This window comes from Nilaparvata lugens, chromosome 14, assembly GCF_014356525.2.
Source record: "Nilaparvata lugens isolate BPH chromosome 14, ASM1435652v1, whole genome shotgun sequence".
Classification (NCBI taxonomy): domain Eukaryota; kingdom Metazoa; phylum Arthropoda; class Insecta; order Hemiptera; family Delphacidae; genus Nilaparvata; species Nilaparvata lugens.
The window spans coordinates 9,080,945-9,095,263 of NC_052517.1; the positions used below are offsets into that span (position 1 = coordinate 9,080,945).

General features: G+C 32.8%; 1 protein-coding gene across 2 annotated transcripts in view; it reads left to right on the forward strand.

The window, feature by feature from the left end:
• Positions 1-708: 708 nt before the first annotated feature.
• The window catches only part of LOC111046352 (orcokinin peptides type A), a 232,108-nt gene continuing 218,497 nt past the window's right edge, over positions 709-14,319 (forward strand). Inside the window, exon 1 of one of the 2 annotated variants that reach the window (XM_039440724.1) lies at positions 709-992. In XM_039440724.1, the coding sequence (XP_039296658.1) occupies positions 918-992 (75 nt within the window). In that variant the 5' untranslated portion in view covers positions 709-917. The remainder of the gene's footprint in view (positions 993-14,319) is intronic. The other variant, XM_039440723.1, reaches the window with a different exon arrangement.

A 14,319-nucleotide genomic window follows, 5' to 3' on the forward strand; every position in this document is an offset into this window, starting at 1 on the left:
TCCTCCTCCTCCTCTCATCCCTCCACCTCATCCTTCTAGTCCTCCTCATTCTCTTCCATCTTCTTTTTTTCCGTCCCCTCCTCCTCCCAATCCTCTCGTTCACCCACCTCATCCTTCTAGTCCTCCTTCTCTTCTCTTACTTCCTCTCACTCTTTCTCCACCACCTCCTCTTCATCATCCTCTTCTCCTCCTCCGACTGCTACTCCTCCTTCCTCTCTCCTCCTCCTCAACCTTCTCCTCCTACCCAAATCCTCCTCTCGTTACCCTTCCTCATCCTTCCAGTCCTCCTCCTCCTCTAGTACTCCTCTCACTCTTCCTTCACCACCTCCTCTTCATCATCTACTACTCCTCATCATTCTCAACTCCTCCTTCTACTCCTCCTCCTTCTCATCATCTACCCTCTCCTTCACCACCATCAATACCCCTTACCCATCGTACCACTTCTCCTTTTACACCTCCTTCCAATACTCCTCCATCCCACCTCCTCCTCCTTCTCCAACCATCCAACTTTCCTCCTCAAAGAGCCTCTTTGCAGCCTTCTCCTCTAGACCACCCTCTTACCACCTCTTCAATCTCCTCCTTCACCTCCTTTTCTACCTGCTCCTCCATCTCTTCCACCTCATCATCTTCTACCTCCTCTACCCCAAATCCTCCTCCCACTCCACCTCCAACACCAACTTCCCTCTACTGATCATGCGCACAACACAGAAGTTTGCCCCTATATAAACCACCGCTCAAACCGTTTCAACCCCCATACAACTGGAGCGCTCGTAGGCTGCACATCATCTCAGACTTAACTCCGGCTCAACTCGCCACTCAAACTCGCGTCAAGCTAATCGACCAGTAAACCCGATATCAATTTTTTGGGAAACCCAAAAAGCACGAGGTCCATCCCAGAAGTAAGGAGAATTGCTGAAATGTTCAAATTTTCGGGAATGAGTCTAAGCCTAGCTGCATTCGTTCTTTGTCTGAGCTCTATGACGTCGGTGATGGTAAGTTTTGAAAGAAATATTTATCGAAATTCTCCTGTAATTGATGTGGTTTTCAGGTTCAGCTCTTTGATGTTGTTAATAACAGTATGAAACCTTCCAATTTGACAGTATTACGATAATATAACGATATAATTCAACATTTTAATCAAGAGAGAGTTTGAAGGGGTCCCGGAAAAATTATAATATTCTGAATAATAATTTCCTGAATTATAATATTTAGGTCTTCGATGTTGTTAATACCACTAAAAATTTCCCAATTTGACAGAGCATTACAATAATATAACAATATCATTTCACATTTCAATTAAGAGATAGATAAAATGGGTCTGGAAATAGTTATAATAATCTGATATTATATGAAGAAGACTTTGATGTTGCCAATACCAGTATAAAATTCCACAATTTGACAGCATTAAGACAACAATTAATATAACAATATAATTCAACATATTTCAATCAAGAGAAAGTTTGAAGGGGTTCGGGAATAATTATAATATTCTGAATATTATATAAAGAAGACTTTGATGTTGTCAATACCAGTATAAAATCTCCCTATTTGACAGTATTACGATAATATAACAATATCATTTCACATTTTAATCAAGAGATAGATAAAATTGGTCTGGAAATAGTTATAATAGACTGAATATTATATTAAAAAGACTTTGATGTTGTCGATACCAGTATAAAACCTCCCAATTTGACAGAATTACAATAATATAACAATATAATTCTACATTGGAATCAAGAGAAAGTTTGAAGGGGTCTGGGAATAATTATAATATTCTGAATATTATATGAAGAAGACTTTGATGTTGTCGATACTAGTATAAAATCTCCCTATTTGACAGTATCACGATAATATAACAATATAATCCAACATTATAATCAAGAGATAGTTTAAAGGGGTTTGGGAATAATTATAATAATTTCTGAATATTATATGAAGAAGACTTTGATGTTGTTAATACCAGTATGAAACCTCCCAATTTGACAGTATTACGATAATATAACAATATAATCCAACATTATAATCAAGAGAAAGTTTGAAGGGGTTTGGGAATAATTATGATAATTTCTGAATATTATATGAAGAAGACTTTGATGTTGTCAATACTAGTCTAAAATCTCCCTATTTGACAGCATTACAATAATATAACAATATAATTCAACATTTTAATCAAGCGAAAGATTGAAGGGGTCTGGGAATAATTATTATAATATTCTAAGTATTATATGAAGAAGACTTTGATGTTGTCAATACCAGTATAAAATCTCCCTATTTGACAGTATTACCATAATATAAAAATATAATTCAACATTTTAATCAAGAGAAAGTTTGAAGGGGTCTGGGAATAATTATAATATTCTGAAAATTATATGAAGAAGACTTTGATGTTGTCAATACCAGTATAAAATTCCACAATTTGACAGCATTACGATAATATAACAATATAATTCAGCATTTCAATCAAGAGAAAGTTTGAAGAGGTTTAGGAATAATTATAGTATTCTGAATATTATATAAAGAAGACTTTGATGTTGTCAATACCAGTATAAAATCCCCAAAATAATGTATTTCATAACATAATAATAATGTAACAATATAATTCAACATTCTAATCAAAAGAAGGGATAATTTGAAGGGGTCTGAGAAAAACGTTAATAATCTGAAAATTATACATATGCAAATAATCTGAAGATTATAATATTCTGAATATTATATGAAGAAGACTTTGATGTTGTCAATACCAGTATAAAATCCACAAATAATCGATTTTACAACATTACAATAATGTAACAATATAATTCAACATTCTAATCATAAGAAGGGATAGTTTGAAGGGGTCTGAGAAAAACGTTGATAATCTGAAAATTATACATATGCAAATAATCTGAAGATTATAATATTCTGAATATTATATGAAGAAGTCTTTGATGTTGTCAATACATGAATAAAACCCCCAATTTGAAAAAAATTCAATAATATAACAATATAATCCAACATTCTAATCATATGGAGAGATAGTTCAAAGGGGTTTGAAAATAATTTAGATGCTCTGAAAACATATTTATCAAAATAGTCTTAAGATTATAAAGTTAGTAGTTTTTATGGAGCCGATCACTTGTCAAAGATTTATATAATATTCTCAAGAGAACCTTATTTTATCGTAAAATGAAGAAATTTCAAGGAAGGAGAAAATATATGACGAATGAAATGTACTCTATTAGTCTACACATTACATGTTAAGTGAAATTAATATAAATTATATAAGTGAAGTTTGAAGAAGATGAAGTGGGTAGTTCATATCTGAAATGTGATAATAGTGAGTGGTAGGAGTATGGATAAATTTGTATATAACTGTAATTAAAGTTCTACGGGTGAATTTTTGGATGCATATCAGGGAGAAGAGATGGAACGGGTATCTAAAAAATGTTGAAGTCCACAAGGTTTCTTTGGATTCCTGGATATTCGAAATTTTACTTTCATAGGTGAAATCTAAAACGAATATCAGAATGAAGCTTATAAAACAGGTATTGCAAGATTTCTGTGAATATCTGAAATAATGTCTTCCATGAATGCATTCGATAGGAACATCTTCAAAAATAGAATTTTCGCTTATTCATGAAGTGGGTATTAAAAAATCTAAAAATTGATAAATCAGAAAATTTCTGGCTATTTGGAATATGACTTTCACGGGTGAAATTTAAATTTAATTACATTCATTCACAATCGTTTGAGCTGAATATCTTGAGAAAACAAGATTCATGCTCATTCATGAAGAAGTGAGTATCTTAAAAAATCCGAAGTATTTCTTGCTGTATATGGAGCTGCCTAATCAATTCCAAAGAAGATCAATTTGTTAATCGCAATTTGGATTGGATTCTTCGAGATTCATGTATCACAAATCGTCACAATCTTCAGGAAAAAACGACCAAGATAATCTAAGAGAATGGGATAGTAAACATTATCAATTGATTGACACTGATATGAAATCAAATCATCTAAAATCATAATATTATTCCCTTATTACAGTTATTATCATCTTTGAAGGATACAAAGTTCAAAACTTACAAAGATCGACAAAAATGTAGAACTCATAGTGAATATTGCGTGAACTAATTCTATGTTCCAGTAGGTACTACAATATGACATCGATAGCATATTTTATAGAACATCTTATTATCTTTCTTTGCGAATCCGAAGTTGATTTTGACAAAGTTTCGATCATAGAGGAACAATAGCGTAAGTTATGCTATTGTTTCTCTATGGTTTCGATTTTATTGGCCAATATGCACCATTCAGGTTCAATGCTAATCTACGATTACACAAAACGTTATGATCGCGTTTATTGAAATGTGTGTCTCATTCAGGGTTCAAACCAACAGCCGATTTATCACTGTTTGAACCAAGATGGAGCATAAATTAATGTTATGGCTCATAGTGAAAGTTTCCATATGGTTGAACGTTGTTCAGAAAACTCCAAAGCCCGATAGGTTTTACAACTTAACATATTGTAACATCTGACATTCATTGACAATATTATAGTAACATTAATTTAATAATATTTGTAACATTGTTCGGACGTGATATTCAATGTTACCAATGTTTTGTTGTCTGAAATGAAATGGAAATAGTTATTTGTGCAACTAGTGCGCAAGTGACAGTTTGCTGCACCGAAAGAAACGTTTACGCCCGAGCCGTAGGCGAGGGCGGAATGGCTTCTTGAGTGCAGCAGAGGAACTTTGCGCACGTATTTCACATTAAGTTTTTCCTACAGTTACCATTGAATATGAAAAGTGGGTGATTATGCGTAAAATTGCCTAAAATGCATCAAATGTTTTTCTGTGTAATTTGATTATTGATAAAAACCTTAATCCTAAAATCCTAAAGTCCTCGTTGTCCTTGGTTATAATATATAATGAATAATAATTAGCGCGTTGTGCTTGGTTGCACCTCTGCTCACTATAGCAGCCACAGCAGTCACTGTTACCAACTTCATTTTGATTTTGCTGCACTGTTGCTCCATATAACCTACTAAGTATTTTGCGTTGCCATGTTGCAAATCTGGAGTGCAGAAAAATTTTTCCCGCACTAGAGCGGAAAAGTGATTCTTTGCGTTCTGTAATCAGTGCAGCAATGGCCACTTTTCAACGTAACTGTAGGAAAAGATTTTATTCATCCAAAAACTAGTACAATAACAGGAAAAAATCTGTTTCTTATCATCTAAACATAGACATGTACAGTTATAATGATGTAACAAAATGATAAGATTCTTTTATAAGAATGAATAAAACAAAAAACGCCCCGAGGACTAGCCTGTGTGGGGTGGGGACCTTGTAACCTTGAAACATTTTCTCCGGAAAATTCATCAATAATATGTTATTCGTATACACATTTCACAACAAGGCATATCTTCCATCTCAATTCTGTCTGTGGGCCAATAGTTTGATCAGTGATATTTCATCCATTTGCAATCTCGTACTTGAAAATTGTAGATTTCATAATAATTTCTCAATTTCTGGGCCTATAGTTTTACCAGTCTTATCTTATCTACTTGCAGCCTTCTTCTCGGGAATTGTAGATTTCAAGATGATTTCTCAATATCCAGAGCTATCGGAAGAGTTGAATGCTTCGAAAATTGATTGAAACTATTCAATTCCTTTGAACCGATTATGAATATTTCTTGAATTTTCTCAAATTTTCGAGTGAATTGAATTGGGAATTGATTGCTCTGAATATTAGAAACACAGACGTTTCTTGTCAAATCCACTCCATCGTGGTAATAGGACTGCAAATATTATCGGTCCACAAAGATTTTAGGTCTCAAATATATGACTACAAAGCTTATAGGACTGCATAATTTCTTGTGTTGAAATCTATACTGGAATATCATTTGATTAAACATTGTTGTTGCTATCCTTGTCTGCCATTGGACAAAGTAGATAGCTCTATCCTTATTCAACTCCAAGCTGTAGTCAAATTGTTTCTAGACTATGTAGGAATATAATGAGCTACCAGAATATAGACTACAATCTCATATTATGGAAATTCATTATTGAATCCAGAAAAACTATATTTTATCCGCTTCGCTCCTTCAAAATAATATTGATTCAATGAAATATTGATAGTATTGACTCACATTAATTCCTCTAAAGGCTGTGCGAAGGCTAGAAATGAACTTTCTACTTGTGATATTTTTCAAATTTTTTCCTACAGTTACGTTGAAAAGTGGCCATTGCTGCACTGATTACAGAACGCAAGTAGATATTATAACCAAGGACAGCAACAGCACAGTGCCACCACAGCACACACCACACAGCCGCCTCGCCATTCAAACACTACTAAGTTATTTGATGGATTTCAGGCAATTTTACCCATAATTACCCACTTTTAATATTCAATGTTAACTGTAGGAAAAACTTAATGTGAAATACGTGCGCAAAGTTCCTCTGCTGCACTCAAGAAACCATTCCGCCCTCGCCTACGCTCGGGCGTAAACGTTTCTTTCGGTGCAGCAAACTGTCACTTTGCGCACTAGTTGCACAAATAACTATTTCGATTTGTATATCATCAAGCTATCAAAATGAGAAAGTTTTCTTAGAAAAAAAAATTTCTTGCGATCATTACTTTTTGAGATATGAGCGCCTGAAGTTTGAATTTTTGGAACAGAACATTTCAAATTCGGTAAGAGATAAATTAATGAGATTTAGAGGATGGATTCTTCATGGTATTTTTATCTATAAAAACAAAAATTTTCTGAAAATATCAATTTTTAAAAAATGTATTCGATTTACCAAAAATAACTCAACTAAAAGTTATTTTTGGTTATTTTTAGTAAATTGAATAACTATCTTAAAAACTGATATTTTCAAAAAAATTTTGTTTTACTAGATCAAAAATATCATGAAGAATCAATCCTCTGAATCTCATGGATTTATCTCTTACCGAATTTGAAATGTTCTGTCCCGAATAATCAAACTGTAGGCGCTCATATCTCAAAAAGTAATGATCTGAAAAAATGTTTTCCTGAAAAAACATTTTCATTCTGATAGCTTTATGATATACAAATCGAAAAACTTTGAAAAATATCACAAGTAGAAAGTTTATTTTTTGCCTTTGCTCAGCATTAATTATTGTAAATCTCAAAGTAATTCATCAGGTTTAGGGGGGGAACAGTAGTAGCTCATCAGCAGCTTTTTTACATATAAAGTTTATCAACTGATAAACTGGTGATAATTTAGTTCAAATTATTTTAAGTAGCAATGTAATTCATCTCCGATAGAGAAATGAAATCAGGACAAGAACAACGTTGGTATACAAATGAGAGAATGAAGAGAAACAATATTATAAATGAAGGATTGAAGGGGATACAATCAATTACGAATCAGGAGGAATATTGAGAACCATTCCCAAATCTCCACAGAATTTATGTTGAAAATCAAATAGTAATTTAGAGAATTCCGCCCTTGAGGTATTAAAGCTGTGGAACTATGTGCCGGTTGCACAAAAGCCTGTTAAAATTTGACTGTGATCAATTCCACAAGAACCAGAGAAGCCGTCGTTTAAAGAACGCCTTCTCAGATCGATTCTCTTGAAGATGATCACGATTAAAATTTAACCGGCTTTTGTGCAACCGGGCCTGAGTGAAAGAAAGTACCAAGATCACCATGAATTTCGGATCAGTATTTTACTATAGTGGAGTCCACGTTATAATGGCAGTATTTGATTAACATTGCTGTTGCTATCCTTGTCTATCATTCGGCAAAGTAGATGGCGCTATTCTTCTTTAGCTCCTTGACGTTGTCAGATCGTTTTTTAACACGGTAGATATTGATTAAAATTGGTGTTGCTATCCTTGTCTATCATTCTTGCATCATCTTTGTATCTTGTTCGTATCATCTTTGTTTCAAATTTGTATCATCTTTCTATAGTGAGTTCCAAATCATAAAGCTATAGTGCGGTCCACGTTATAATGACATATTTGATCAACTTTGGTTTTGCTATCCTTGTCTATCATTCGACAAAGCCGGTGGTTCTATCCTTTTCTAGGTCCACAACAATGCCAATTATGTTTTTGACAGTGTAGAAATATAATTAATTAATGCGGAGAATCGGCATCGCTATTCTTCTATCTTCATCTACTGCCATTATAACGTAGACCTCACAATAGTATTTTATCAACATTGGTGTTGCTATCCTTGTCTATCATCTTCGTATCTTTTTCGTATCATCTTTGTTTCAAATTTGTATCATCTTTCTATAGTGATTTCCTAATCATAATGCCACTATTTTATCAACATTGGTGTTGCTATCCTCGTCTAACATTCGACAAAGTAGATGACGCTATGCTCTTCTAGCTCCCCAACGTTGCCAGACCCTTTTTAACAATGTAGAAATATAATTAATCAGCAAAATATTTAATCTCAATTATGAAAATGTACAATTGATCCATTAAAAATATATTTTCTTGAAGAATGAAATATAATTAATTTTTTTGAACAGGAATGAACAGTGTACAATAATTCGATCTGAGGATGTTGTTGAATGTAAATAATTCCAAATATTCTAAAAACTTCTCCATTCCCACTTCATTATAGTAATTAGTGCTTCCCTGTAGACTAACTTTCAAAAATACTCCATTGATTAGGAATAGTTTGAGAAAATTACATAAGAAAATAATAAATCCTTGATAACGATTGAAAGATAATCGTGAAATTTCGATAATATTCCATCATGTTCACTTAATTACAGTAATTAATGAATGTATCCCTGAGACAACCTTTCAAAAAGACTGATTGATTGAGAATAATATTCGGACAACCTCTCAAAAGACTCTATTGATCGTAGATTGTAATAAAAGACTGACTAATCCATTATTTCGAATAAGCTTTTGATAAGCTTTACATAAATCAGAACTTTAATCGATTCGAACATCCGAATAATTTATGGAATCTTGGAGTTATTTCTGAAGAGAGTTTGCAATCGACAAGACTGGAGAGCTAATTTGATAAAGTGGGAGGATCTTACTAATTAATCCAATTACTAGTAATTAGATTTAATTGCTCAAAGATTCTAGAATAATTCTCGAAATTTGAAAGCGTCCTTTAGCACTTAATCTTGTTCGTGTTGTTGTTGGTGTTCTTCTTCATCATCTTCTTCTTCATCTCTTTTTCTTCTTCTTCTTTTTCCTCTTCTCCACGACTTTCTGAGAAGCAAAAATCACAATAGATTCTCTAGTGCGTTGACAAATTTCCAAGGAAAATATACTGTTCAAGAGATTTCCACTATACAAAATGAAGTTAATCTGTGACAATTAAAAGCTTTCTCCTTCATTCTCTTCTTCTTCTTCTTCTTCTTCTTCTTCTTCTTCTTCTTCTTCTTCTCCTTCTCTTCTCCTTCTCCTTCTCCTTCTCCTTCTCCTTCTCCTTCTCCTTCTTCTTCTTTGGTTCTGGAGGCTGTACGTTCACTTGGAAAATTATAGCAAAATTGTTATAAGACTGAAGAATTTAGGTGTTGAACATATTTTTCAATATGCAATTCATAAAATGATGGATTGTTGGTGGAATATCTAAAATATTCCGTACCTGATCTATCATGATGGTATGGAGAGTTTTGAATTCAACAATGTACTGATGATCAACATCTATAAAATACGATACCAATATTCCTTTGAAATTCACTGTTCATGAAAGTTTTTCATGTAACTCATTATTCTACAATGTTAAGTGATAAGTGAGTGTTATTTGTTATTTTATTTGGTTTCAAAAAATTTTAATCAAAAATGTTCGCACTGCAAATTGGACTCAAATTCAAAACTGAATGAAACATGACCAGTTTTTTTGACCGATGTTAGGATCAAAGTTCGTGGAAGGAACAATTTTGGGATGTGCCAGTTGATACATTCCTAATTATTTGAGTGAATTGTTTTTGTGTATCATCGAATGAATGAATAGAAAAAATAGAATGGTATAGAATGACTTATTTATTTCTTGACGTGGCGAAGTTTGGGCAGTAATGTCCACTCTACCACTTAAACACGGAATATGAATGATATTGAATTTCAATCTGCTCGAATCCGTTCTCTGTGTTAACACAACAATGTCGGACGACATGTGAGCATACACATGTTCATCACGCATGTCCTGTCGTTGGATGCCAGCCTTATATAGAGGGTAAGGACAAGGCAGAAAATCGACAATGCAGTTGTCCCTATCTTCCTCCACAGACATTATAGCGGGGATCTGACTATATATTGTAGGATAACCTCAATATGACATCAATATTTCAACATCAATACATCCTGACAGTAAAATTTCACACTCCTGTTATAAAATTACAGAATGTCCATAATGAGTTCCCTACTCACTCCATAATTGATTGAATAATAAAGCTTTAATCTCCATCAAGCTTTTCACCGGAAAAGTCAATTTTCCGTCATAACAAAACAGTCCATTATGTTGGAAAATCCCGGATTTTCAACAACTGTTCGCACTGCATAATTTAATTGAAAGTAAACAGCTATTATTATTAATTAATTCGAGTGTTTGATGGAGTTCTGATTCCAAAAATGTTTTAGAGTTGATGGTACATTTAATAGTCCGCAATGGTTTTGGAAAATACAGGAACAATTTATGTTGATCTTGAATTGAAATTTGAAAGGATTTTTTCATGTGAAAAGAGGTCCAGAAAGAGAGTTTTTTTAATTTTTGTGTAGTTGAGAAGTAATTTATATTGTGGTTATTATTCATATCAAATAAAGACCAAGGAATTGCCAAGAACCACATATTTTATTTAAAGTTGGAAAGACCGGTTTCGGTTGTTACACCATTGTAAATTTCTCATAAACTCAAGAAAGTTTTTTGCAACCTACCTTAATTTTCAATCTGAGATTTTGATTTATAAAATGTTTAAATTATGAATTTTTAGACGAAAAAGTGAAGATAGTATTATTCAATGAGTAGATTTGTAAAATAGGTGAAATTTTATTTATTTGATTCACGATAAAAATGTTATTAACTCTTTTCTTTATTATATCGTATTATATTCCATCATATTATCACTATGAAAACTCTTTTTTCATCAACAAAGCCTCCTCCCCCTCCTTCAATTACTCCACCTCATCTATCCTCTTCACCTCCTTCACCTCTTCCTCCACCTCCTCCTCCTCCTCCTCCTCATCTTCCTCCTCCTCCTTCTTCTTCTCCTACCTCCTCACTCTAAGCAATTACAACTCAACAAGACAATTTCAACTCCAATAATCAAAACATAACCGAACTATAATACAGTTTTCAACTCATTTCAACCTCTCTACCAACTGCAGTGAATCCATATAATTACTATAGACTAACCATAACAAGCAAATCTCATATATACACACACACACACACAATTAGTATATATACTTAGCTTGGAGTCTAGCACGTATATAAAGTAATGTATTCACATAGAATAATTGTAAGCATATATATATATACAATTGCTCTCCATGCTGATGTACATTTCTAAGAGCAGGTATATAAGTACATATTCGATTGGATATATACATATTTGATTTGTATATCCTGGTTATGTATATTATATACATGTATAGTGACCCTATTGTTAGGGATATATACAGGTATATGAATATATCTACTGTTAGTTATCTATATTCAATTGGATATATATATTTTTGAGTGTGTATATCTTGGATATGTACCATATTATATACATCTTGAGTGACCCTATTTGAGTACGAGGAACTTCAGTAAACAATAATAATTGTGACGTAAAACTTGAAATGTTGTGTCTTACTTACCTGTTAGAACTTTGATGATTTCTAACTCTGTCTCTGAAGTGTAAATCACCTGAAAGTGTCAGAATTGTTCGAATGAGAAGCATTCATGCTATGTATTTGAGATATTCAGCATTGTTTGAATTGAAACTGTCATTAAACTGTCAGCATGAGTTTAATGAGAAGCGTTTTGATGATATGAATGAGGATTGCTGACAGTTTATAGTGAATTTCTCACTATAACTTGAAAATAGGTCGTAGTTTCTAAAGTAGGTACTTCAACAGTTCTCACAATAACAGAATGATAACAGTAACTGACAGTTCCAACAATAACTAGTGGCTTGTTATTCGTCAACTTCCCTGTTATAATTATAGAGTCCAGGGAAATTCCAATAGTAAGTGTTCTGAATTAACAGTTCCAATAGTAACTAATGATGATAACAGTTAAGCTGCATTTACACCTGAGTTAACTAGTAGTTCTGTGAACAGTAGACCTGGCGCTCAGTGAGTTACATTGATCTGTTGTTATGTTTTCTCAAAAATTAATAAATAATTTATCAATTAAAAATGTCTAGAAAAAATCCTAAATAGACATAGAGCTTTCTGTCCTATATCGTACCGTGACGTGTCGTCCCGGAATGTGATAGTGAGCGCTGTTATCAGGTCTGGCTGCAATTGTCTACAACGATGATGGAAAGATACAATTTTCAAGATGTTCGATGTTTTTGAACGGGTAGTATTATAGTCCACTAGTCAGCTGATTTATGATTAATAATTCTATAGTCTGATTTTTACGGTAATATTGGCGTATGAAGGAGGCTCCTTTTTCCTTTCATATTATCCTTGAAATGCAAAATTTCCAAAAACCTTGTATATACTGTGATGAATTTTTCAAATAGACCTCATGAGAAGAGAGAAAAATTGTGATTAACCTTCTTAAAAGGAAAGAATTTGCTAAAGGAGTAGTTAGCGACCGAGCGATAAAACTTACTTATCAGTAACTGTATATTAGATAAGAGTATCGTTCTGTACTGAATATTTTCTAGAAAATTATTTAATAAAATTATAATTATTCTGCAAATAAAGCACGAATTATTTATGAATTGCTCATTGAATTTTGAGGTTACACTTTGTTTACCACCGATCAGATGTTTAAAGCAGCTCGAACACAGCTGACTGATTCAAAGTATTGTCAAATGTCATGCCAGATTCATGCAAGCTGTAATTTTATTTCTAAAAAAAGTAAAAACTATCAATAAAGGACCAAGAATTTCGAATAAAAAATAAAATGTATGTATTATTGTTGAAATTATTTATTATTTGAAAAATTATATTATAATGTCAAGTATTATTGTAACTAACTAGGTCATAGCATGAACAGTATATTATTGATAAAAACAACAGAAATTAATTATAACAGTCTCAAACATAATAAGAATTGTATAAGAATATTAAATTATTAATTATTATTTCAACTGAACCACATGGTGATTAAACCTCTTTGGCAAGCCTAAGCCAATCATAATGCATAGAAATAACACCAAAAAGGTGATCGTTTGAAAATAACATACGTTAATCTGTTATCAGATAACAAACCTGCCCTATCATATACGCTAGCACATGTACATTGTATAAGAGGAACTATGTCTAGAAGATTAAGCAGTTTTAAGAATTATATAAACTGAGTTATTATTGTAATTAAAGGAATTATATTCTACTGCCTGCCACTGACGTCACATCTACGTCATAATCGTTCTACCAATGGCAAATTTTTATGCAAATTTATTACACCGAGATTCTCAAAAGAAAGGTTCTAGCCAAGAAGCTTAGAGAAAAGACAGCACTTCCTTTTTGAAATCCTCACCGTTCAGACCTCGTTAAAGTTACCAAGACCTATCTGTAAGATTTTCGTTCGATTTTATATGTTTTATTTGTGAGCCAATATTTTAGGCTATTCTATTTGTTATTCGTAAATCTATGTTCAGCAATCGATAAATTAAAAGTTTAAAGTAAATTATCCCTTAATTAATTTGGTGGAGGAGATATTTAAATTAAAATTCCCCACGTGCTGAGACCGAAGCCTGGATTGCTGCCGACCAAACGATTTTGATCTAAAGAAGAAAACCACGACCGCCAAGGAATTTCACGTGAGTTATAAGTTTAAAGGGGCCCCAATCTACGCTTCGAAAATATTTCAGTACAGAAAAACATAAAATTTTCTTCGTTAAATTATTGGCCACGCCGACAAGCGCTTTTAGTTATTAAGAGCCTAGAATTTATTCATATAGAATTTCTAAGAATTTGTAGTTGATTAACTATCCTCCGCTGCCAGAACCACGACCCCGAACCATTTTAAGAAACATTTTTTATTCATTTTTCACTATTTTTTCAAAACTGTTAACTTTTATCAATTGTAAAATTCTGTCGGATCATGCATGGCATCATGCAAGTACAAGAAAATTGCTAATCATTTTTGTTAATGTTAAACCACTTTCAATCTGTAAATCATATTCTGAATCTGCACTGTGAGATCATATATTTTATTATAA